The sequence below is a fragment of the Thamnophis elegans genome, chromosome 17, assembly GCF_009769535.1.
Source record: "Thamnophis elegans isolate rThaEle1 chromosome 17, rThaEle1.pri, whole genome shotgun sequence".
Lineage (NCBI taxonomy): Eukaryota > Metazoa > Chordata > Lepidosauria > Squamata > Colubridae > Thamnophis > Thamnophis elegans.
Window position 1 is genome coordinate 6,097,212 of NC_045557.1, and position 25,539 is coordinate 6,122,750.

The 25,539-nt window shown below is 43.6% G+C and overlaps 1 protein-coding gene across 2 annotated transcripts; it reads left to right on the forward strand.

Annotated features, from left to right (window-relative positions):
• The first annotated feature begins 1,806 nt into the window (after nucleotides 1-1,806).
• On the forward strand, nucleotides 1,807-23,847 carry LOC116520299 (phospholipase D3-like). 2 transcript variants are annotated; one of them, XM_032234469.1, is made up of 14 exons: nucleotides 1,807-1,898; nucleotides 2,012-2,126; nucleotides 8,919-9,101; nucleotides 11,748-11,819; nucleotides 13,122-13,406; nucleotides 14,615-14,796; nucleotides 14,921-15,104; nucleotides 16,876-16,990; nucleotides 18,489-18,616; nucleotides 19,982-20,182; nucleotides 20,650-20,789; nucleotides 21,566-21,731; nucleotides 22,863-22,956; nucleotides 23,217-23,847. In XM_032234469.1, exons 2-14 carry the CDS (start codon nucleotides 2,037-2,039, stop codon nucleotides 23,405-23,407), a joined length of 2,031 nt encoding a protein of 676 aa, XP_032090360.1. In that variant the 5' UTR covers nucleotides 1,807-1,898; nucleotides 2,012-2,036; the 3' UTR covers nucleotides 23,408-23,847. The 2 variants fall into 2 exon arrangements, with proteins under 2 accessions (XP_032090360.1, XP_032090361.1); XM_032234470.1 differs by lacking the exon at nucleotides 11,748-11,819.
• The last annotated feature ends 1,692 nt before the right edge of the window (nucleotides 23,848-25,539 follow it).

Below are 25,539 nucleotides of genomic sequence, written 5' to 3' on the forward strand. Positions count from 1 at the left end.
ATGAGGATGATTTAATGGTTTTTAAAAAAATCTTAAATTAAACTGCAAGAGCAAAAAGGCCTTTTCATTGTAATTAGGATGGTTTATAATTTATTAATTATTTTTTTTAACCCTGGTGACTTTGAATGAAAGGAAATAAAGTTGAATTAAAGGCATTTGAATTAAATTCAACCATTTATATTTTAATTGCAGCGGTTCATGCAATTAATTTAATTTACCATCTTAAACAAAAGTCCTTCTGGGGCTCCCATTTCAATATCTTTTTGTATTTGTATTGCAAAACAGATGCATATATATATATATATATATATATATATATATATATATATATATATATATATAAATATATATAAGATTTTTTTTTATTTTTTATATATATATATATATTTGCAATTGTCACTAATTACTGCAATTGGGGTTTAAAGTGAAGAGCCTCTTGATGTGGGTGAAGGAGGAGAGTGCAAAAGTCGGCTTGAAACTCAACATGAAGATCATGTTAAGATCATGGCATCTGGCCCTCTCAACTCCCGGCAAATAGATGGGGAAGAAATGGAGGTAGGGACCAATTTTATTTTCGTGGCCTCCAAGATCACCGCAGATGGGGACGGCAGCCAAGGAATTAAAAGAGGTTTGTTCCTGGGGAGGAAAGCTATGGCCAATCTAGACAGCATCCTAAAAAGCAGAGACATCGCCCTGCCAATCAAAAGGGCGTCTAGTCAAGGCTACGGTTTTCCCAGTTGCAACGGAGGGCTGTGAAGGTTGGACCATGAGGAAGGCTGAGAGACATCGTGGCTAAAGAATAAAATGCCAGTATGTAAACAAAGAGGTGACCATGATCACAATTTGAAATTCATTATTCCATTAATTAATTGTATGAATAGAACTATGTTCATTCTGTCTTCTTAAAAAACTTTGAAAAACTCTACAAAATTTTTTGACCAAGTCAGAATTCACTTTGTTACGTATTCATATACGTATAATTATATTGCCTCAGCTTGTAGGAGGTGTTTCTTCTTCTCCTTCTCCTTCTCCTTCTCCTTCTCCTTCTCCTTCTCCTTCTTCTTCTTCTTCTTCTTCTTCTTCTTCTTCTTCTTCTTCTTTCTTCTTCTTCTTCTTCTCCTCCCTCCTCCTCCTCTCCTCCTCTCCTCCTCCTCCTCTTCTTCTTCTTCTTCTTCTTCTTCTTCTTCCACCTGTTCCTCTTCCTCCTCCTCCTCTTCTTCTCCTCCTCCACCTCCTCTTTCTCCTCCTTTTCTTTTTCTCCCTTTTCTCCTCCCCCTCCTCTTCCTCCTCCTCCCTCTTTTTCTTCTCCTCCTCCCCCTCTTCTTCCTCCTCCTGCTCTTCCTCCTTTTTCTTTTCTTCTGTTTCTCCTCTTCTCCTCCTCTTCCTCCTCCTCCTCCTCTTTTTCTCCTCCTCTTCTTTCTCCTCCTTTTCTTTTTCTCCCCCTCCTCTCCTTCCCCCTCCTCTTCCTCCTCCTCCTCTTTTTCTTCTCCTCCCCCTCTTCTTCCTCCTCCTGCTCTTCCTCCTCTTCCTTTTCTCCTGTTTCTCTGTCTCCTCATCCTCCTCTTCCTCCTCCTCCTCCGCTTCTTCTCCTCCTCCACCTCCTCTTCCTCCTCCTTCTCTTTTTCTTCTCCTCTCCTCCTCCTCCTCTCCTCCTTCTCCTCTTCTCCTTCTTCCTTCTCCTCCTCCTCCTCCTCTTCCTCCTCTTCTTTTTCTCCTCCTCCTATTTTTTTTTTTTTTTTTTGCAAAAGGCCTGCTTGGAAGGACATTTGCACACTTGGCCGCTAGGAGTCAGTTGTGCAAAGCTCAGCATAAGTGCAACAATTCACCAACCAATTGCCGTGGTGCTTGTCATTTCAAATCCAACTGAAGTCGTTTCCCCCACCAAATTTAACGTCTCTGTAAGTTTGCTAGGTCATTTTTCTGGGGGGGCCGGGGTGTCTCTCGGTGCTGAGTATCCGCTTGGTAAAAGTGGGAGGTGTATATTTTAAAAAAAACAACACATTTTTTTTAGGGAGTGCTATTTCCTTTGAGGCAACATGAGGAAAAAAACGCCTGCTCCAAACGAAGTCAGTGTCACCCCAATTAGAAGATCGACACGCTTGCAACAGGAGAAAACTGCTGATAAGGTAGGGAAATCTTCACTCTTCCAACATGGAAGTATCACACACACACACACACACACACACAAACACAGACATACATACAGACAGACAGACACACACAGAAATATCCTTGTCTATCCTAAAAGTGGCATGTGTCTTCTACAATATACGTGTAACATTTTACTTCAGTTTACTTATTAAATTTCTGCACTACCCATCTCGCCTGGGTGTCTTAAAAATATGAAACAATAGGAACGACTGATTTACAAAACACAGTTGAAAACGTAGCTTATTTTATTCATTGATTTGTATTTCATCTTTCTAAACGGCCCGTCGCTCTCAGAGAGAGAGAGAGGCTCCGGGTGCCGGTGTGAAACATGATCAGTATGTAAACTTATACAATTAAGGTTAAAAATGTTAACATTACGGTAATTAAAATGATTGAACCGAAGGTAGAAATGGAGAGATTAGATAAATGCGAGAGGATAGATAGATAGATAGATAGATAGATAGATGATAGATAGATTGATAGATAGATAGATAGATAGATAGATAGATAGATAGATGATAGATTATAAATTTATAGTTATACACAGAGAGACAGAAATAGTCAGGAAGATGAAGGAGGAACAGATAAAGAGATTAGAAAGATAGATAGATAGATAGATAGATAGATAGATAGATAGATAGATAGATAGATTATTAGATAGATACAGAGAGAGAGAGGGGGGAGGAAAGAGAGGGAGGGAGGGAGGTAGATGAGAGAGAAAGAGAGACAGAAATAGAGAGATTAGATAGTTAGATGATAGGTAGGTAGATAGACAGAGATAGAGACAATTAGCATATAGTTTTATATGTCGGTGTGGGGGGGGGCTTATGCTAGCCTATGATCATAATAAAAATTGATTTGATTTATATGATCCTGTTTTTATTTACAAAAAAGAGATCAGATAAATGATAAAGAAAGAGAGATGATAGATTGATAAATATAGACAGAGAGAAAGAGAGAGAGAATGGTGATAGAAAGAGAGAGATAGACATATAGCATTTCTCTCTCTATCTATCTATCTATCTATCTATCTATCTATCTATCTATCTATCTATCTACACACATACACACACACAAACACTTATGCTAGCCTGAGATCATAATAAAAACTTGATTTGATCTGTCTTCATTTGCAAAAAAACCCCTTTTCATTCCATCTGTTGGACAGCTCCCTTTGGCCCACTCTACGCCAGGCTAAACAAATATTTCTCCGCACCTCTTTTAGCTGGCCAGAATAATATAACTTACAACTCAAACACCACTGAATTCTGATTTATCTTGATGCACAGGGTCAGTTTCTCCCACCGTGGTTTCTCCACCTTTAGGGCTGGAGTTCCTGAAAGGCAAAACTCTTTTGAACATGTTGGAAGGGTAAAAATGGAAAGATTTAGTCTGATTCCCTGTGGTGGGATGGTTGGTGAAGGCGAGGGAAATTGCTAAGTTGACTAAATTATTTTGATTAAAGAAAATATGTTTATTGCTGCCTGGAAATGCCTTTTAACGATACAGAGGTAGTCCTCGATTTACAACCACAATCGAGCCCAACATTTATGTTGGTGAGCGAGACAGTTGTTAAGTGAGTTTTCCCCCCCGTTTGATAACTTTTCTTGCCGCCGTTGTTAAGCGAGTCACACAGTTGTTAAGCGAATCTGGCTTCTCCATGGTCAGAAGGTTGCAAAAGAGGATGACAGGACATGTTACAGTGGTCGTGAGTTTGAAAGCCACTCTAACCGTCACTAAACGAACTGGTTGTTAAGTCTATCTGAGGGCTTATCTGTCTTTTAAGTATGCTGGCCACCTTGAACTATTTATAAAAATAATAAAGTTTGGATTAAGAAAAATTAAAAGCAAAAACACCGCCGGAAAGCTGCATTCTCCTCTTCCGGTTTGACAGCTAGTTTCATTCTGTTGGTCTCCATTTTAGGCCCTGTTTTTCTCTCGTTATTCCTCTTGGGGTTGTTGTGACATTATTTATAGCATTTCCCCGGGTTTTAATTTTTTTAAAAAAATGATGTTCTTCTTCTTTCTGGCGGCTTTGATGTTTTTCTTTTTTTTTTTAACCTGCTTTAAAAGCTGTCTACAAACGCTAGTAAAACAGCAACAAAAAAATTCGGGAAGGACAGGATAATCTTGTCTTCGCAGGCAATGTGTATTTTCTGCCATCTTTCGATATATATATATATATATTTTAAAAAAAGCAGAAGCCAGAGATGAAAATAGTGCTTTGGTTCAACCCGAAACTCGCCCGGAACTATTTTTGAGTGCAGCGTAGACGTTAGAAGCTGAAAGCTGACTTTTAAAAAAAATTCGTTTATTTTAGTTTGTCAAACATGGAAAAGAGAACAGGTATAAATATAAACTTGGGAAAGGGGTAGAAATAAATGGAGATAGTAGGACAGGGGGGGTAGGCACAATTTGTGCCCTTATGCACACCCCCTTACAGGGCTTTTAGGAATGGGGTGAGGTCCACATTAGACAGTCTTGGGTTAAAATTATGGGGGTTTGGAGGTGAAACAACAGAGTCAGGTAGAGCATTCTAGGCATTGACGTATTTTCTGCAATTGAGTTTGGAACAGTTCACGCTGAGTTTGTATCTATTACAATACAATACAATAGCAGAGTTGGAAGGGACCTTGGAGGTCTTCTAGTCCAACCCTCTGCCTAGGCAGGAAACCCTACACCGTTTCAGACAAATGGCTATCCAACATCTTCTTAAAGGCTTCCAGTGTTGGGGCATTCACAACTTCTGGAGGCAACTTCTAGTATATAATAGTTTTTTTTATTTTAAACACATAAGCACATCAACAGAAATAAACACATAACTTAAAAACTACGTAGGAACAACAAGTTCCATCGTATATCATACCGCAGTTCCGAATCGGTTTCTTTGCAGTTAGTGTTTTCCCTACTATACATTTCTATCCTGCGTTCATAATCTCCTTGTTCGTTATCCATTTTCATGTACAATTCTTTATTTATTTATACTTAGCTACTTATGACCAAATATGATTTACCTATATTATGCTTTATAGTTTTACTGTCATTTATTCTCTTACATACAGTTATAGGTAAACATTCACATAGTTATTCTTTTTCTTTGCCATTCTTATATTATTATTATTCCATTTAAAAGGTTATAATATACAGTTTAAGTTGCTTTGTTTACCATCCCTAGTGCCTGTTGTAACACCACCTTATTTTCCCTTTCTTTTCTCCTTCCCTTTATTCTCTACTTCCTTCCTCCCTCCTCTCTTTCCCCTTCCTTCTTCCCTTACCTCTCCCCTACTCCTACCCTCTCTCTTCCCCTTTCTACCCTCTCTCCTTCTCTTTCTCTCCCTTCCACCCTCTTCTCTTTCTCTTTCTCTCCCTTCCACCCACCTCTGGAATGCTTTGTTTACCATCCTTCGCACCTGCTGTGACACCACCTTGTTTTCTCTTTCTTTTCCTTTCTCCCTCCCTTCCTTCTCTACTTCCTTCCTTCCTCCTCTCCATCCCCTTCTTCCTTCCCTTACCTCTCCCCTACTCCTACCCTCTCTCTTCTCCTTCCTACCCTCTCTCTGGAGGCAACTTCTGTTCCACTGATTAATCGTTCTAACTGTCAGGAAATTCCTCCTCAGTTCTAAGTTGCTTCTCTCCTTGACAAGTTTCCACCCCTTTGCTTCTTGTTCTACCCTCTTGGAGAATAGCTTGACTCGTTCTTCTATTGTTTGCCTGTGTATTATTGCGGTTGAAGGCGAAGTAGTCGTTGACCGGTAGGACGTTGTAGCGGATAATTTTGTGTGCTGCGCTTAGCTCAGAGTGCAGGTGGCATAGTTCAACGTTTTCGAAAGCCCAAAATTTTAAGCCTGGTGGGCATAAGGGATTCTGTTGCGAGCAGAGGAATGGAGGACTCTTCTCGTGAAATACCTCTGGAGTCGCTCGATCGTATTAATGTCCGATATACAGTGCGGATTCCAGGCAGACGCGCTGTATTCGAGGATTGGTCTAGCAAAGGTTTTGTATGCCCTGATTTGCAGTACAATCTTACCGGAGAAGACACTTCACAAAATTAGGTTAAGAACTCTTAATAGCCTTTTTAGCAATGCTGTTACAGTGGGCTCTGGCGCTTAAATCGTTTTAAGCGCCAGAGGGAAGGAAGGAGAGAAGAAAGGAGGGAAGGAAGGAGGGAAGGAAGGAGAGAAGGAGAGAAGAAAGGAGGGAAGAAGGAGGGAATGTAGGAGAGAAGGAAGGGGGGAAGGAAAGAGGAAAGGAAGGGGGAAAGGAAGGAGAGAAGGAGAAAAGAAAGGGAAGGAAGGAAGGAGAGAAGGAAGGAGGGAAGGAGAGAAGGAGGGAAGGGGAAGGAGGGAAGGAAGGGAAGTAGGAGAGAAGAAACGAGGGAAGGAAAGAGGGAGGAGGGAAGAAGAAGTAGGACCGTTGTAAGATAAGATGGATCTATGGGATGTTAAAAAAGCAATCTTCAAGTATATTGTCAGCAGTAGGAAAAATTGTTATAAATACATATTATTAATAACAGTTATGCGATCATATAATTGTGAATGTATATATGAAATTGATAAAATAAATAAATAAATACAAAGTCAACAGAAAAAAAAATTAAATCGTTTGAGATGAGTCCTTGACAAGAGTTTTGCTTGCGGATAAATTCGATTTCGGTCTTTGGAATCGAAAACTCAGAAATGGCTCCCCTGAGGGAAGGCACGTTTGGATGTCCTTTTGGGGGGGTGTTAAACAACGTCGGGCAGGCTAGTTCAATGGCCCATCTCTCTTTTCATAGAGCTTTTATTCTCGAGATTTCAAAAGCTTGGCAGTTGTTGTGGTGTGCGCATTCAAAGGGGAGAGAGGAAGAGAGAGGTGTATGCCTCGGCTGCTGCTATCTCTGCAGCTGTAGAAACATCTGTGCCCGCGCTCTGCCCGGGAAAACTCCTCAGCGACTTAAATCAACACAAGTTGGTGTTAAGAAGCCAACCAGATGCCCGGCATGGCAGCAGGGTGATTTAAAAACAAACAAAGAAAGTTGGCTGAAAAATGTGTAACTTTGGAAGATATCCAGAAAGCTATTTTTTATGTATTTATATATTAATCAACGTTACAGCAGGAAGTGGCTGCTTGTCTGTGCGGTAGGAATAAAGAATAATGCTGAAGGACTATATCCTTCTTCATTAGAAGGGGTATATGAGGTTTCTACTTTCTTTGCTTTACAGATCTATCTCCATCTCTATCTTCATGTCCACCTCCATATCCATCTCCCCATCTCCCCATTTCTCCATCTCTATCTTTATCTGCTTGCCCATCTATTCATCTTCATCTCCCCGTTTCTCTTTCTCTCTATCTCCATCTCTCCATCTCCAGCTCTCCAGCTCTATCCCCATCTCTCCGTTTCTCATTCTTTCTCTTTTTCTCTGTCTCCATGTTCATATCTCCATCTGTTCATCTCCCCATTTCTCTATCTTTGCCGATGTCCATCTCCATGTCCATCTCTCCATCTCTGTGTCCATCTCCATCTCTCTTTCTCTTTCTATCTCCATCTCCATCTCTCCATCTCTATGTCCATCTCCATCTCTCTTTCTCTTTCTCTCTATCTCCATGTCCATCTCTCCATCTCTTCATCTTCATCTCCCCATTTCTCTTTCTTTATGTCTATGTCTATGTCCATGTCCATCTCTCTTTCTATCTATCTCCATCTCTCCATCTCCATGTCCATCTCTTCATCTCCCCATCTCTCCGTCTACATCTCCTCATCTCCCACCGCATCTCTCCATCTTCATGTCCATGTCCATCTCTCCATTTCTCATTCTTTCTCTTTTTCTCTATCTCCATGTTCATATCTCCATCTGTTCATCTTCATCTCCCCATTTCTCTATCTTGGTCGATGTCAATCTCCATGTCCATCTCTCCATCTCTATGTCCATGTCCATCTCTCCATCTCTATGTCCATCTCCATCTCTCCATCTCTCTTTCTCTTTCTCTCTATCTCCATGTCCATCTCTCCATCTTCATCTCCCCATTTCTCTCTCTTTATGTCTATGTCCATCTCCATGTCCATCTCTCCATCTCTCTTTCTCTCTTTCTCTATCTCCATCTCTCCATCTCCATGTCCACCTCTTCATCTCACCATCTCTCCTTTTCCATCTCCGTCTACATCTCCTCATCTCCCTCCCCATCTCTCCATCTTCATATCCATGTCCATCTCTCCATCTCTAAATCCATGTCCATCTCCATCTCTCCATCTCCATCTCCCCATCTCTCCATCTCTATCTCTGTGTCCACCTCTTCCTCTCCCCATTTCCCCATCTGCATCTCCATCTCTAGCTCTCCATCATCTCCGTATCCAAAGTAAGGCCCTGTGTAGACCATTTATTATAGTAATTGCATTCAATAGTCCATTTGCTTGGCCGATTCTTCCAAACACTTCCTTTCTCCCTTGTGGAATGAGCTTTGAACATTTTATTATCTGGAAGAAGAAGAAAAAATTGTGAACCTGTTGCAAACAGTCTCTGGTTATTCTTCCTTCTCAAGATCAGCTAGAGACTGTTATGGGGTCAGCTCTTCAAGGCAGCCCAAATCAAGCATGACTGATGTCTGTCTTTGTGTATATCTGTGAGTGTTGTGTATCTGTGTGTGTTTCTGTGTGTATTTCTACACAGGAAGTGTAGATGCACCGCCCACTGGAGAACACTTCCTCAATTTCATGGCACAGTTTTTTTAGCAATGAGCGTGTCAGTCCATTTCTGATTAAACACTTCTGTGATTTCTGAACCACAACTCAGAACGAACCTCAACCAGAACGAAGCAGAAGCCGGCCCGATGACATCCTGCAGCCGCGAGAAAGCATCAAAGCTTACAAGAAGCAAGTAGATCCCACTAAGGAACGACCAGATCCACCAGAAGCTCCTTCAGCACCAGGAGCTCAACTGGACATTGGACGACCAGCAGAGAAAGAGAAAGTCTCAGTAAGTCTTGAGTTCACCCTACTTCAGATGGTTGGCTTGTCTTTCGTTCCAAGGTAGGGGAGAATAGGTAGGAAGAGCTGGTGGATTCCTGCTCTGGATCCCTTTCTTTCCCTTCTCCAAATTAAGGACTAGGCTTTATTCGATGGAAGAGACACACAAAATTATTCCTGGGCTACGGGAAGGTTCTTGAGCAAGTTGGCAAAACGCTTGCTGGCATTGTGTTCCCCCTTTTCAAAGGGGGAAACTCGCAAAACGACAAGCAGGGATCAAAAATTCTCAGGCTAAGTTGAACCGTTATGTAAACATGGAATAGAGTGGAGTGGAGAGGAATGCTGGAATGGAATGTAATTGAATTGAATAGAATAGAATAGGAAATAGAATAACAAATGGAATAAGAAATAGAATAGAGCAGAATAGAGGCGAAAATATAGAATAGAATAGAGCAGAATAAAGAATAAAATATAGAATAGAATAAGAAATATAATAGAGCAGAATAGAGACTAAAATATAGAATAGAACAGAATAAAGAGTAAAATATAGACTAGAATAACAAATGGAATAAGAAATAGAATAGAGCAGAATAGAGACTAAAATATAGAATAGAATAGAGTAGAATAAAGTGTAAAATATAGAATAGAGATGAAAATATAGAATAGAATAGAGCAGAATAGAGACGAAAATATAGAATAGAATAGAGCAGAATAAAGAGTAAAATATAGAATAGAATAACAAATGGAATAAGAAATAGAATAGAGACGAAAATATAGAATAGAATAGAGCAGAATAAAGAGTAAAATATAGACTAGAGTAAGAAATAGAATAGAGCAGAATAGAGATTAAAATATAGAATAGGATAGGATAGGATAGAATAGGAATAGAGCAGAACAGAGACTAAAATATAGAATAGAATAAGAAAGAATAATAAATAGAATAGAGCAGAATAGAGACTAAAATATAGAATAGAATAAGAAAGAATAATAAATAGAATAGAGCAGAATAGGGACTAAAATATAGACTATAATAAGAAATAGAATAATAAATAGAATATAGCAGAATAAAGAGTAAAATATAGAATAGAATAGAATAGAGCAGAATAGAGACTAAAATATAGAATAGTAGAATAAGAAATAAATTAGAAATAGAATAAGAAATAGGATAGAGCCGAAAAGAGAGTAAAATATAGAATAGAATAGGATAATTGAACAGAATAGAACAGAACAGAATAGGAATTTAGAATAGAATAGAATTTAGGATAGGGTAGGATAACAGAGTTGGAAGGGACCTTGGAGATCTTCTAGTCCAAGCCCCTGCTTTGGCAGGAAACCCTAAACAATTTCAGTGAAATGAATAATTCTCCAAGCTTGAAAAAGTACAGGCCAAAATTCTTAATCGGGAGAAAAATGCCTAGGATTTAAAGATGGGGTGGGCCTATCTATGCTGGGCGCAATCTCTCTGGAAGAGAAAGAACACCTCCATATAAAGATGGTCTTTGAGTTACAACTGTAATGGAGCCTTCCCATCACGGTCGTAACTTGTGACAGCCTCGTTGCCCAGCACTTAATATGCAATTATGTGAGCGCATGGAAGGACGAAGGTCAGAACCTTCGAATAGTGATGGGACTAGTCATACACTGCCTGTGTATGATTCCTTTGAGATCTGAAATAGAGCAGATATTCTAACTATGTTAAAACGGTGAAAAACATACGATGAACAGTTGCAGGAACTGGGCCTGGCTAGTCTAGGGAAGAGAAGGACCAGGGGAGACAGGAATAGCATCTTCCAATATTTGAGGGCTGCCACAGAGAGGAGGGGGTCCAGCTATTCTCCAAAGCACCTTTTAAGGCCAGAGAAGGAAGAATGGATGGAAACTGACCAAGGAGAGATTCAACCTAAAAATAAGGAGGAATTTCCTGACAGGGAGAACAATCAACCCACGGAAGAGAAGTTGCCTTCAAAAGTTGTGGGAGCTTCATCCCTGGAGGCTTTCAAGAAGAGACTAGACCACCATTGGTCAGAAATGGTGAAGGGTCTCCTGCTTGGGAATGGGGTTGGGCTAGACGACCTCCAAGGCCCCTTCCAACTCTGTTAGATGTTTAATCCGTTAGATCATGGGTGCAGAGACCCAGTTTTGGGGGTTCCACCACAAAACCGCGGACAACAAAATCGCGGTCGATGAAAGCGCGTATGTGACGTCATCACAGCGCGACGAAAAAGATCGAAAAATGTAAAAATAAAGCTAAAAACTTACCCTAACCCCCCCAAACCTAACCCTAAACCTAAACCTAAACCTAACCCTTAACCTAACCCTAAACCTAACCCTAAACCTAACCCTTAACGTAACGAAAAACCTAACGCTAACCCTTAACCTAACGCTAAACGTAACGCTAACGCTCTAACCCTAACCCTAACCCTTAACCTAACCCTAACCCTAACCCTTAACCTAACCCTTACCTTTATGTGAATCGGCTTGCTGTAATTTAATTTTTATTTCAATTTTTCGATCTTTTTCATCGCGTTGTGATGACGTCACATACGCGATTTTGTCGACCGCGCTTTTGTGGAACGCGCTTTTGACGAGTCACGGTTTTGGGTAGTAGTTCTTGTGAGGTCCTACCAAAGACAATTCATCCCATTTTCCTTTACAGCCCCCCTTTGTGAGGCTGAGGAGATTGGCGTTGAAGGAAGACCCTTCCCCACATCCAGAGAGGGGAAAGGAGGTAACGGAGTGGGGGCAACAGGCCTGGCGAAGATCTAAATTTGTTTGTGTCACCTTCCTGAAGGCAGATTGTCCATCCTTTTGTGGTGACAGCAATATTTGTGTCACCTTGCGGTGGGCCCCCTTAGAAACTGGGACAAATTAAATCACCCCCTCCCCAGAAGGGATCAGACAGATCCACTATTGGTCCAATCTTTCTTTATAAGCATTTTTAAAAAAAAAAATTAAAATCTTTAAGATCGCATCGAAGCAAGAATTTCTGTCGCTAACCAACATGGTTATGCCCAATTTTACCTTCTTGCTATGGCTCTTAAGCAAATTGTTGCGGACGTGAAGTGAATCACGCAGTCATTAAGTGAATATCAGCTTCCTCCATTGACTTGCCGGAAGCCTCCTTCGAATTTTGGAGAGGGAGGTGAGGGAATTTGTCCGCATTTTCTTTTTTTAAAAAAGCGACTTTCAAGTTTGATTCGCAGCCGATAATTTAGATGCGGATATTTGGCAATTAAACAAGTTCCCTAAAATAGGAGACAGCTTAGTCTTTTCGACAAGCAAATGGGTTAGAACTGTATTTTCCTCCAACCAAGATTAACCGTTTCTGGACAAGCCAGGATATTAAGTGGTTTCCGAGCTATGTTTGTTATTTGACTGAAAAAATTAGACCAGTTTTGGACCCCTATCAAACCAGAAACCATGGTTTGCAAGCTACCTCGGTTGGTTTACCCAACCCAACCCCGATAATTTTGAGGACCATATCTCAGCCACCTTCTTGGTCATGGATGGTGCTGTGGTTGGTTGGTTTGCCCAAAGGAGGAAGCCTAATAAGTTCTACTTTATTTCATCAAACCAGAAACCATGTTATCTCTGTTGGTTTACCCAACCCAACCCCAATAATTTTGAGGACCATATCTCAGCCACCTTCTTGGTCATGGATGGTGTTGTGGTTGGTTGGTTTGCCCAAAGAAGGAAGCCCAATAAATTCGACTTTATTTAATCAAACCAGAAACCATGTTATCTCTGTTGGTTTACCCAACCCCGATAATTTTGAGGACCATATCTCAGCCACCTTCTTGGTCATGGATGGTGTTGTGGTTGGTTGGTTTGCCCAAAGGAGGAAGCCCAATAAGTTCTACTTGATTTAATCAAACCAGAAACCATGCTATCTCTGTTGGTTTACCCAACCCAACCCCGATAATTTTGAGGACCCTATCTCAGCCACCTTCTTGGTCATGGATGGTGTTGTGGTTGGTTGGTTTGCCCAAAGGAGGAAGTCCCATAAGTTCTACTTTCCCTCGATCCATAGTTAGACACTCCAAATATTCAGTGGGAAGTGGTGAAGGACCGACAGTCGCGACTGCATGTCTTGGACATCTCAAAACCACAAAGCGGTAAGAAGGTTGGACATCTTCAAGAGACAACCACACCGAGCCTGCGAAGACCAATTGAAACCCGGAGGGAGCCGAGACAGGAGACCTGGACGGAAGTCACCCCAAGGATCAAGTTGCCCCCAATAAAGAAGATGGAGACCACCACCAAGTTGCCACGTAGAGTTTCACCAGCAAAAGAAGACAACCAGAAATGGTTCAAGGTATATTTCTGGATCTTTGCTGTCCAGAATTGTATAATCTTCAATTCCTTTTCTCAATGGTAATATTTCTAAGTCCTGGGAGTTCTTCCAACTCTGAAAAAATTATGGGGACCCCAAAGATGGTGGCTAAGACACTGAGATTGTCAATCAGAAAGGTCAGCAGTTCGGCCGTTCGAATCCCTAGCGCTGCGTAATGGAGTGAGCTCCCGTCACTTGTCCCAGCTTCTGCCAACCTAGCAGTTCGAAAGCAGGTAAAAAATGCAAGTAGAAAAATAGGAACCACCTTTGGTGGGAAGGTAACAGCGTTCCGTGAGCCTTTGGCGTTGAGTCATGCCGGCCACATGACCCCAGAGACATCTTCGGACAGTCCTGGCTCTTCGGCTTTGAAATGGAGATGAGCAGCGCCCCCTAGAGTCAGGAACGACTAGCAGATATGTGACAGGGGAACCTTTACCTTTACCTTCACCAAAAATGGTTGTATGGGTAATATTTATCAGGATTTCCCATATTAAAAAAATTAAAATGGACAAATTTGTGGAATATTGATGGGTTAATTCACAAAGCAGTTGCAAACATGGCTAGCTGGGGGATTCTGGCAGTTGAAGTCCATCCATTTTAAAACATACCAGCTGGGGAATTCTGGGAGTTGAAGTCCATTCATCTTAAAGAATGCTGGCTGGGGGATTCTGGCAGTTGAAGTCCATCCATTTTAAAACATACCAGCTGGGGAATTCTGGGAGTTGAAGTCCACCCATCTTAAAGCATGCTGGCTGGGGGATTCTGGGAGTTGAAGTCCACCCATCTTAAAACATGCCAGCTGGGGGATTCTGGGAGTTGAAGTCCATTCATCTTAAAGCATGCCAGCTGGGGAATTCTGGGAGGTTGAAGTCCATTCATCTAAAAGAATGCTGGCTGAGGAATTCTGGGAGTTGAAATCCACCCATGTTAAAGCATGCTGGTTGGGGGATTCTGGGAGTTGAAATCCACCCATTTTAAAACATACCAGCTGGGTAATTTCTGGGAGTTGAAGTCCATTCATCTTAAAGAATGCTGGCTGGGGGATTCTGGGAGTTGAAGTCCACCCATCTTAAAGCATGCCAGCTGGGGAATTCTGGGAGTTGGAGTCCATTCATCTTAAAGTGATCAACTTCGAAAAAAACGCTGTCCAAAATCAACCTCTCTTGTCTTCCCTCATGTTTTCTCCTTAGTTCCCCAAGTTCTCTCGGTCTTCTCTCTGTTTCCCTCTCTTCTTCCCGCTCCTGATCCTTACCTGCTGGCTCGTATGGAATCACGGAGCGACCACCTCGCTCGTGCTTGGAAAGAGCTCTTTAATCTGGAAAAAGTTGACAAGGCTGTGGAACGAGGCGGAAGAATGCAGCGCGCAGTGCAGGCAAGTTTCTCCCCGTTTATTTTATATGCCCGGAAACCTCCTCCAGATGTTGGTTCCGAGGCCTGGGTCAACCTCATCGCTTAAAACCCCTTTTCTTTTTAATTCTCCTTTCTCTCCTTCTTAGCCTGGTGCTTCTGGAGAGCATCCCAGACACCTTACAGTATCCGCCTCCGAGTCCTCAGAATCCCACCACTTACGAAGGGTGGATGAACCTCCTCTCGGAAGCCAACAGCGTGGTAGAAATTGGAGCTTTCTACTTTACCCTCCGAGGGTCCGATTTACAGATGGAAGATGCTTCCGCCAAGCCGGTCAGTTTGTGGTTGGGGACGATACGGAGGTGAAAGGATCGGTTCCACCACAAATGCGCGTACGACAAAAGCGCGTGTGACTAAAGCGCGGTGACAAAACCGCGCCGTCAAAACCGCGGAGACGAATGAGCGCTGAAGCGCGCCGACAACAGCGTGCCAACAGAAGCGCGCTGTAACATAACCCTAAACCTAACCCTAAACCTAACCCTAAACCTAACCCTAAACCTTACCTTAACTTAAATCGCGCTTCTGTCGGCGCGCTGTTGTCGGCGCGCTTTTGACATCGCGGTTATGTCGTGCCACGAAAGGATCCACTCTGGATCTCTTCTATAACTCTAAGCCTTGTGTCAGAAGTGGGGGATAGAATAAGAATAAGAAGAGAAGAGAAGGAAAGAGAAGAAAAATGGAGAAGAATAGAAATAGAAATAGGAATGGAAGGAATAAGAGAATAGAATAGAATAAAATAGAAGAGAAGAGAAGAGAAGAGAAAAGAAGGAGAAGAGAAAAAGGAAGATAAGAGAAGGAGAAGAGAAATAGAATAGAAATAGAAATAGAATGGAATGGAATAGATGGAAGAATAGAAAAGCATAGAAGAGAAGAGAAGAGAAATAGAATTGAAATACAAATACAAATAGAATGGAATGGAATGGATGGAATAATAAAAGAAGAGAAGAGAAGAAAAATAGAAATAGAATAGAAATAGAATAGAAATAATAGAATAGAATAGAAATAGAAAGGAATGGATTGAAGAATAGAAGAGAAGAGGAGAAGAGAAGAAAAATGGAGAAGAATAGAAATAGGAATGGAAGGAATAAGAGAATAGAATAGAATAAAATAGAAAAGAAGAGAAAAGAAGGAGACGAGAAAAAGAAAGAGAAGGGAAAAAGACAGAGAAGAGAAATAGAGAAGAGAAGAGAAGGAGAAGAAAAATAGAATAGAAATAGAAATAGAATGTAATGGATGGAAGAAGAGAAGAGAAGAGAAGAATAGAAATACAAATACAAATAGAATGGAATGGATGGAATAATAGAAGAAAAGAGAAGAAAAATAGAAATAGAATAGAAATAGAATAGAAATAGAATAGAAATAATAGAATAGAAATAGAATAGAAATAATAGAATAGAAATAGAATAGAAATAATAGAATAGAAATAGAATAGAAATAGAAATAGAAAGGAATGATTGAAGAATAGAAGAGAAGAGAAATGGAGAAGAATAGAAATAGAAATAGGAATGGAATAAGAGAATAGAATAGAATAAAATAGAAGAGAAGAGAAAAGAAGGAGAAGAGAAAAAGAAAGAGAAATAGAGAAGAGAAATATAAGAGAAGAAAAGAGAAGAGAGGGAGAATAGAAATAGAATAGAAATAGAATAGAAATAGAATGGAATGGATCGAAGAATAGAATAGAATAGAATAGAATAACAGAACTTGGACCTTTGAGGTCTTCTAGTCCAACCTCCTGCTGCCTGAACAGGAAACCCTACACCAGCATGGTGATTCACTTAATGACCAGAGGCAAAAAAAGGGGATAAAATTGGGTGTTTGTTCCATGATGTCTCACTTAACAACTATGCTGCTTAATAATGAATTTTCCAAATCTCTTTTGTGGTCGTAAGCTGAAGACTTCCTTCAAGTTGAGTCCAACCAGACTCCAAGAGTTATTTGAGAAGGAGAATTGAGCTGTATGAATGAATGCCAGAATGGGCTCAGTCGGCGTCCTCTCATCTTGGACCAAGTCCCACAAAAGTTGCTGTTTTGTGTCACTAAGCAGGGCCAGGAGGTGTTCGATATGCTACGCAGCCTGCCTTCCCGGGGGGTGAAGTTGGAGATCGCGGTAAATAGCCCTCAAACCTCCGAAGATGACACTGATGAATTGACTCGTGACGGTAATGTATCTGTAGGGAGATTACAGAATAATAGAGTTGGAAGGGACCTTGGAGGTCTTCTAGTCCAACCCCCTGCTGAAGCAGGAAGCCCTATAGAATTCCAGACAAATGGCTGTGCAATCTCTTCTTAAAATACTCCATTTGTTGGAGAAGGAAGGAAGGAAGGAAGGAAGGAAGGAAGGAAGGAAGGAAGGAAGGAAGGAAGGAAGGAAGGAGGGATAACAGCATAGGAAGGGTCCTCGGAGGTCTTCTAGTCCAACCCCCTGCTCAAGCAAATGGTTTTCCAATCTCTTCTTAAAAAGATGTTGGAAAAGGAAGGAAGGCAGGAAGAAGGAAGGAAGGAAGAGAGGAAGGAAGGAAGGAAGGATAACGGCGTAGGAAGGGACCTTGGAGGTCTTCTAGTCCAACCCCCTGCTCAAGCAAATGGTTTTCCAATCTCTTCTTAAAAAGATGTTGGAAAAGGAATGAAGGCAGGAAGAAGGAAGGAAGGAAGAGATGAAGGAAGGAAGGAAGGAAAGAAAAATGAATGGCAGAATAATAGAGTTCAAAGGGACCTTGGAGGTCTTCTAGCCCAACCTCCTGCTCAGGCAGGAAACTCTATTGGCTGTCCAATATCGTTGAAAACCTCCAATGATGGACTACCTATGACAGCAATATAAATTCTGGGCTCGTTTTTGTGGTCGTAATTCGAGGATTTACCTTAGTATGATACGAAGAAAAACACCAAATAACCGAGCGGAGGAAAATAGAAGGAAATCAGCTTCCTCGTTCAATGGTTTTGCTATATAAAAAAATAATTATTTCTGGTTTCCACCCAAACTTTATCCACAGCTGAGCATCGCTGAACGATTATGGCATTTGGTTTAACGACCAGTGCAAGATGGCTTGCAAAATTAGGACAGTCGTAGGGGCGACCCGCTTTATGACTGGCAGACAACCTAATGCGCAGACTCCATTGTTAGATCCGCGGGAACATCCATTATGGTCATTAATTGGGGACTACTTTAGTACAGTATAAATAAAACATGCCAAGTAACGTTGTTGTTAGGTTTCAGATTTGGGTTAATGTTAGGGTTTCCAAATAGCATCCAAAATAAAATCAGAGTCCGAGGCACATCTAGGAAAACCCAGTCCCCCCCCAGTGGAAAGTTCAAGATCTTGCCCCCATACCCACAAGTCCATCCCATGGTCCAATCTCCCACTGCCACGCTGGCAGCTTCCTCCCATCCAGTTCCGGTCAGGTGCAGAGGTGCAGAGACAAAAGATGACCTTGGCTTTCTAGAAAGAATGTTGTTATGGCTACATGTCATCTAACTCCGTACAATCCCGCCTCCCGTTTTCCCACCATAGAAAACGCATAATAGAATAATAGAAAGTGTGGCAGGCCGTAAGATCCAAGATGGCTGCAGGCCTGACAGTTGTTAGGAATGGGAAGAAAACCAGCGGGTTTGATAGCGCCAGCTGTAAAGAGAGTTTTTGTTTACACCTCGCTCTCCAGGCGCCGATGTGCGATATGTGAAGATGAAGGAGCTGACGGGCGGGATTGTGCACACCAAATTGTGGGTCGTGGATCGGAAACACCTCTACATTGGCAGTGCCAACATGGACTGGCGCTCCCTTACTCAGGTATCTCCTTTGGGGCAGGCGTGAAAAGAGGCACAGGCGCTCCAGACTTACAACAGGACTCCTCGGACACGGCAATCTTTTAAATTGTGCGACGGTTGTCGAGTACTTGTGTGTTGTGGCCTGTCGGATGCCGGCCCCTTTCAGCAGCCGAATCAGATGAGGAGGAAGGCGTGGGAGTCAGGGTCAGCATCAAGGCAACCCAGGAGCTCCGAGGGGGAAGAGGAAATGGGGTTGGCAGAGAGAGAGAGACAGCAGCGGAATTTGGGCTGTCCGTAAGATGGGGAGTCAACAACCCCCAGGTCTGGAGGTGGCTGATGACACAGAGGAGGAAGAGCTGGACTCAGTGCCTGATGTGCGGATGTGCAGAAGGCAGAGGAGAGCAATAGAAATCTATGGGCCGGTCCTCGGGACAGAAGAGCCACCGCTGCTAGCGAATCCCCACCCTAGCTCTGGGGATAAAAGGCAGGGGGCGGAGATGAATAGATGTGGCAGAGGAGAGGAGAGCAGTGGAAATCTATGGACCGGTCCTCGGGACAGAAGAACTATCCCTGCTAGTGAAACCCCACCCTAGCTCTGGGGATAAAAGGCAGGGGGCAGAGATGAATAGATATGGCAGAGGAGAGGAGAGCAGTGGAAATCTATGGGCCGGTCCTCGGGACAGAAGAGCCACCGCTGCTAGCGAATCCCCACCCTAGCTCTGGGGATAAAAGGCAGAGGGCGGAGATGAATAGATGTGGCAGGCAATTATTCATCTTCCAGAGAGGACGGACAGGTTTGTTAGCCTGAGGTGAGAGAGAAACTTTTTTGGTGGGGCTGCTGGCGCTCCGAATAAAGGAATCATCGAGTTCACTTCAGGGGGGTTTGCCGTGTTTGGGGAGCTGGGTCAGAACACTGAGTCACGATCGAGTTGCCGCAGAGACGATCCAACTTCCGCTTTCCTTCGCTTGGCAGATTTTCCCAAAATCACGTGGGTAACCCTGGACTTACAGTGGTTCAGTTAGTGGCGGCTTGAAGAATGCTGCAATGGTCGCACTGCTCTGGCGGAAACACCCTTGGGATACAACCCCGGGAGGGATTCCCTTAACAACGGGGCCGGGAACGGTTGTAAAACGGGGCAAAGCTCGCTTAACAGCGGCCTCGCTTAGCCACGAAAATGCCGTGCTCCTTGATGGTTGTAAGTGAAAGGACGAACCCGTAAGGTGGGGAAATTGGGTTCTTCCCTGGCAACAGGATCCATTGCGTGGATCCGCCATTCCCCCGGTGAGGAATCCACTCTTCAGATCTTCTTTTGGAGATCACAGTAAATCTGGGGATCTTCCAGCCAGTTGCTCACAGCACGAATCGTTTTTTTCTCCCCTTCCTTAGGTGAAGGAGCTGGGAATCGCTCTCTACAATTGTAGCTGCCTGGCTCAGGATCTCCACCGGATCTTTGCCATGTACCGGATCTTAGGCAAAGAGGGAGCCTCCTTGCCCACCACCTGGCCCAGGGATCTGGCGGCTAAATCCAGCCTGGAGGAACCTCGGAAGATTCAACTAAACGGGGTAGAAGCCCAGGTCTACATTTCTGTAAGTTTGATTGTGTGAAAACACAAACGGTGTAAGTTCCTGTAGATGTGGGGGCTTCGTGGCTAGATCTCCCCGCCCGTTGTGTCCATTATGGCAGCTGGAAACTCCACATCTGGAGGACAGGGATTTTTTTGGGGGGGAGGAGAGGAGGGGAGCTCAGATGGGGAAGGAAGAAGTAGAGCGAGTTGACAATTCCATGCTTCTACCAGAATAGAGTTGGAAAGGATCTTGGAGGTCATTCGATCCAACCCTCTGCTCAGGCATTTCGGACAAATTTCTCTTTGAAAATCTTCCAATGATGGAGAAGGAAGGAAGGCGGGAAGAAAGGAGGGAGGGAGGGAGGGAGGGAGGGAGGGAGGGAGGGAGGGATGGACGGACGGACGGAAGGAAGGAAGGAAGGAAGGAAGGGAGGGAGGGATCCTGGCTCTGTTGTTTACACTTTATAATTCAGTTCTTTTGGACTGCAGAGCTCCCCGCCGGCTCTCTGCTCCACCGGCCGGACATCGGACCTCACCGCCATTCTGAGCACGATTGGAGACGCTCAAGAATTCATCTATATTTCTGTGATGGATTACGAGCCGCAGTGCATCTACTGTAACCCAAAAAGGTGATCTAATTTCCTTTGTTCCCTTCCTCCCAACCAACCAACCTCCCTTCCACCCGCTTAATTTTTCCTTTCTTCCTTCCTTCTTTCCTTCCCTTCCTTCCTTCTCTTCACTCCTTCCTTCTTTTCTTTCCTCCCTCCCTTCCTTTCCTTCCATCCATCCTTCCTTCCTTCCTTTCCTTTTTTATTTTCCTTCCTTCCTTCCATCCTTCTTTCTCTCCCTTCCTTCCTTCTTTCCTTCCTCCCTTCCTTTCCTTTCATCCTCCCTTCCTTCCCTTTTTCCCTTTCCTTCCTTCCTTTCCTTCCATCCTTCTTCTGTCCTTCCTTCCCTTCCTTCCTTTTCTTTCCTCCCTCCCTCCCTTTCTTTCCTTCCATCCTTCCTTCCTTTCCTTCTTCCCTTCCTTCCTTCCTTTCCTTTCATCCTTCCTTACTTTCCTTTTTTCCTTTCCTTCCTTCCATCCATCCTTCTTTCCTTCCCTTCCCTTCCTTCTTTTCTTTCCTCGCTCCCTTCCTTTCATTCCTTCATTTTTTCCTTTCCTTCCTTCCTTTCCTTCCTTCTTCCCTTCCTTCCTTCCCTCCCTTCCTTCCATCCATCCTTCCTTTCCTTCCTTCTTCCCTTCTTTCCCTTCCTTTCTTCCTTCCTTCCTTCCTTCCTTCCTCCCTCCCTCCCTCCCTCCCTTCCCTTCCTTTCCTTTCCCTTCCCTCTCTCCCTGCAATTCCTGGCAATTTCTCCATCCAGGCCGCCTCTCTAACCCTCTGCACCCATTTTGCTCTTCAAGATTGTGGCCCGCCATTGATGAGGCCTTGCGGAGCGCAGCCTGCGATAAAGGAGTGACGGTGCGTCTCCTCATCAGCTGTTGGCGACATTCAAGACAAACCATGTTTGTTTTCCTGGAGTCGCTCCGGGTCCTGAGAAGGAGACCTCTCCAGTGCCCCATCGAAGTGGTGAGTCTTCCCTCACCCTTTCCCTACGAATTCAACCCGTAGGGTTAGAAACTATAAAACGGTGGAATGAGGGAGGGAGGGAGAGAGGGAGGGAGGGAGAGAGGGAGGGAGGCAGGGACAAAGAGAGGGAGGGGGAGAGGGGGGAGAAATGGAGAGAGAGGGGGGAGGGAATGAGGAAGAGAGGAACAGAGGGAGACAGGAGGGAGAGAGGAAGAGGGGGAGAGAGAGGGAGGAAGAGGGAGAGAGAGGGAGGGAGATATAGAGAGAGGGGGAGGGAGGGGGAGAAAGCGGGAAAGAGGGAGAGAGAGGAGAGAGAGAGAGAGGAAGAGAGGTGCATTTAATTCTTCACTTTTCAGAAACTCTTTGTGGTCCACACAGAAGGGAGAGAAATCCCTTAAAAAGGGAGAGAGGGAGGGAGAGAGAGAAAGAGGAAGAGAGAGGGAGAGGGACAAACAAAGAGAGAGAAAGAGAGGGGGACAGAGAGGGAGAGAGAGAGGTGAAAGTCAGAAATGGAGAGGGAGAGAGGGGGAGAGGGAGGGAGAGAGAGAAAGAGGGAGGGAGAGAAAGAGGGAGAGAGAGGAAGAGAGAGGGAGAGAGGGGGAAGAGGGAGAGACAGAGGAAGAGATGGAGAGCAGGAGAGAGAGTGGGGGGAAGAGAAAGAGACAGAGGGAGAGATGGAGAGAGAGGGAGAAAGAGGGAGAGAGGAAGACAGAGAGGGAGAGATGGAGAGAGGGGGAGAGAGGGAGGAAGATAGAGAGGAAAAGAGGGAGAGAAAGAGGGAGAGAAAGAGGGAGAGAGAGAAAGAGGGAGAGAGAGGAAGACAGAGTGAGAGAAGGAGAGAGGGGGAAGAGGGACAGTGGAAGAGATGGAGAGGGGGAGAGAGAGGGGGAGAGAGGAAGACAGAGAGGGAGAGAGGGAGAGATGGAGAGAGGGGGAGAGAGGGAGGAAGAGGGAGAGAGGGAAAAAGGGAGGGAGAGAAAGAGGGAGAGAGGAAGACAGAGAGGGAGAGAGGGAGAGAGGGGGAAGAGGGAGAGACAGTGGGAGAGATGGAGAGAGGGGGAGAGAGCGGGAGAGAGGAAGAGAGTGAGGGGGGAAGAGAGATAGCTCTAATTCTTCGCTTATCCTTTTCAGAAACTCTTTGTGGTCCCCACAGAAGGGAGAGAAATCCCTTTCGCCCACGTCAACCACAACAAATACATGGTGACAGACCGAGTGGCTTATGTCGGTAAGTAGCTCACACGTTGGATTTGACTTAACGGAATAACAAGAGACGGAAGGGAGCTGGGAGGTCTTCTAGTCCAACCCCCCGCTCAAGCAGGCCAGTTTCTGCCCCATTTTACGACCTTCCTCGCCGCCCTCGTGCCTTGAAATGTAGGATTCCCCAGGTATCACACGCCACGAGATGCATAAAATAAAAAAATAAAACAACTTGGGGAAATAAATTAAAATAAGCGGGTTTTTCTTCTTTCGTGTCTCCGCCTGCAGGAACCTCCAACTGGTCGGAAGATTACTTTCTCCGCACCGCCGGAGTTGGGCTGGTCGTTAACCAGAGCGACGTTGCCGCCGAAGCCCAAAAGTACACGTTGCGACAACAGCTGGCGGATGTTTTCATACGGGATTGGGGATCGCCGTACGCCCTCCCGCTTGATAACCACTCGAAATGTATGGCGGAATGAAGGGAGTGAAGGGGTCTCGCTTGAAGAGCAGGCCCGAAGCCTGGGCTCACTCCATTTCTCGGTCCGCGAGGACCTTCCCGTAGTTTGGATGCTCTCGGAGTGCCCCAAAGGTGCTTTTTCCCCCCCCCCCAAGAGGCTCTTGGTCTGCTTTTAGGAAAACGTCCGGCTGCTTTTGCATTTCTTAAGATCTGGCCTCCCCCCCACCCCCCCCGGGTTCGTAATCTCTGATCGGAGCAGAGGAGGAAACGCTATTGCTGATGTTATCGTTCTAGGCTTTGAGAAGCTCCAACAGCTGGAGGACTAAGTGAGGGACAGATCATCATGGAGTAAAATCTAGCTATGTGGTCACTAAGTGGACAATTTGATGGACTTCCCCTCCCTCCTTCATCCATCCATCCACTCATCCATCCATCATCCTCCATTATCTATCTATCTATCTATCTATCTATCTATCTATCTATCATCTATCTATCTATCTATCTATCTATCTATCTATCTATCTATCTATCTATCTATCTATCTATCTATCATCTCTATCTACCCATCCACCCATTCTCCGTCATCCATCCATCCATCCTATCTATCTATCTATCTATCTATCTATCTATCTATCTATCTATCTATCATCTCCATCCATCAATAATCTATCCATCCATCCCATCCACCCATCCACCCATTCTACATCATACATACATCCTCCATTAACTATCCATCCATCCATCCATCCATCCATCCTATCCACCCACCCATCCATCATCCATCCATTCTGTCATCCATCCATCCATCCATCCATCCATCCATCCATCCATCCATCCATCCATCCATCCATCCATCCATCATCCTCCATTATCTATCTATCTATCTATCTATCTATCTATCTATCTATCTATCTATCTATCTATCTATCTATCTATCTATCTATCATCTATTTATCTATCTATCCATCCATCCATCCATCCTCCATCCATTCTGTCATCCATCCATCCATCCATCCTCCTCATCTATCTATCTATCTATCTATCTATCTATCTATCTATCTCCATCCATCCATCCATCCATCCATCCATCCATCCTATCCACCCATCCATTCATCATCCATCCATTCTGTCATCCATCCATCCATCCATCCTCCATTATCTATCTATCTATCTATCTATCTATCTATCTATCTATCTATCTATCTATCTACCTACCTACCTACCTACCTACCTACCTACCTACCTACCTACCTACCTACCTACCTATCATCCATCCATCCATCCATCCATCCATCCATCCATCCATCCATCCATCCATCTATTTCCATCCATCTGAGAATCATAGTGTCATAATCCAGTGGGAATCTCTGGTCCATCTCTGGTCCTTCAGGTGTGTCCATTGGCTAATGGTGAAGAACTCTGGAAGCCTATAAAGGGAGGAAAATACTGCCCACCTTGCTTTCCGAGGATTAAAATCCTGCTCTCTTGTGATCTTCTTCTTGCCCTGAAAATATATTCTTTAAATTAAGTATTTCTTTTTGAAACTTGAAAGAGCTGCAACTGATTTCCTGCTCTGAAAATGTGTCATGTCACCAAGGCTGGCCACCTGCATAGAACAACCGGCCTACATCTGGGCTGCAGTAATGTACATGACCACAAGAGGGCAGCAAAAGAATCCCAGTTGTTTTAAAATCTCTCTGCTGACCTCTGGTGGTTGTCTCTGATTCATGCACCCTGAAATTGATAATCCGTTTTATTTCTTACTGCCAACGTTTTTTTGAAATTTTTGTTATGGAAACTCAGGGATTGTGTTATAAATGGGAATGACATGCCTTAATCTGAATGTGCTATAAGCAGTTTGAAAAGACATCGCTTGGCAGAGTTTATTTTTAATAAATGAAATAATTTTTATAATAAACAAGTTTATTGTTTATCTGCCTTCTTTTGGTATCCCGTTTAAATCTAATTCAGAGCCGGTTTGGTGGTGAGTATTATCATTGCTTTTTACATGCAATCCACCAAGTCATTCTGTCTGGATTTGGTACTGAATTTTGATTGCTTCTGATAAATCCACAATTATGATAATATTATAGAGTAGTATCTAATATTCAAGGTTCTTTTTTAAATGATGATATTACAGCAGATCCCCAAACA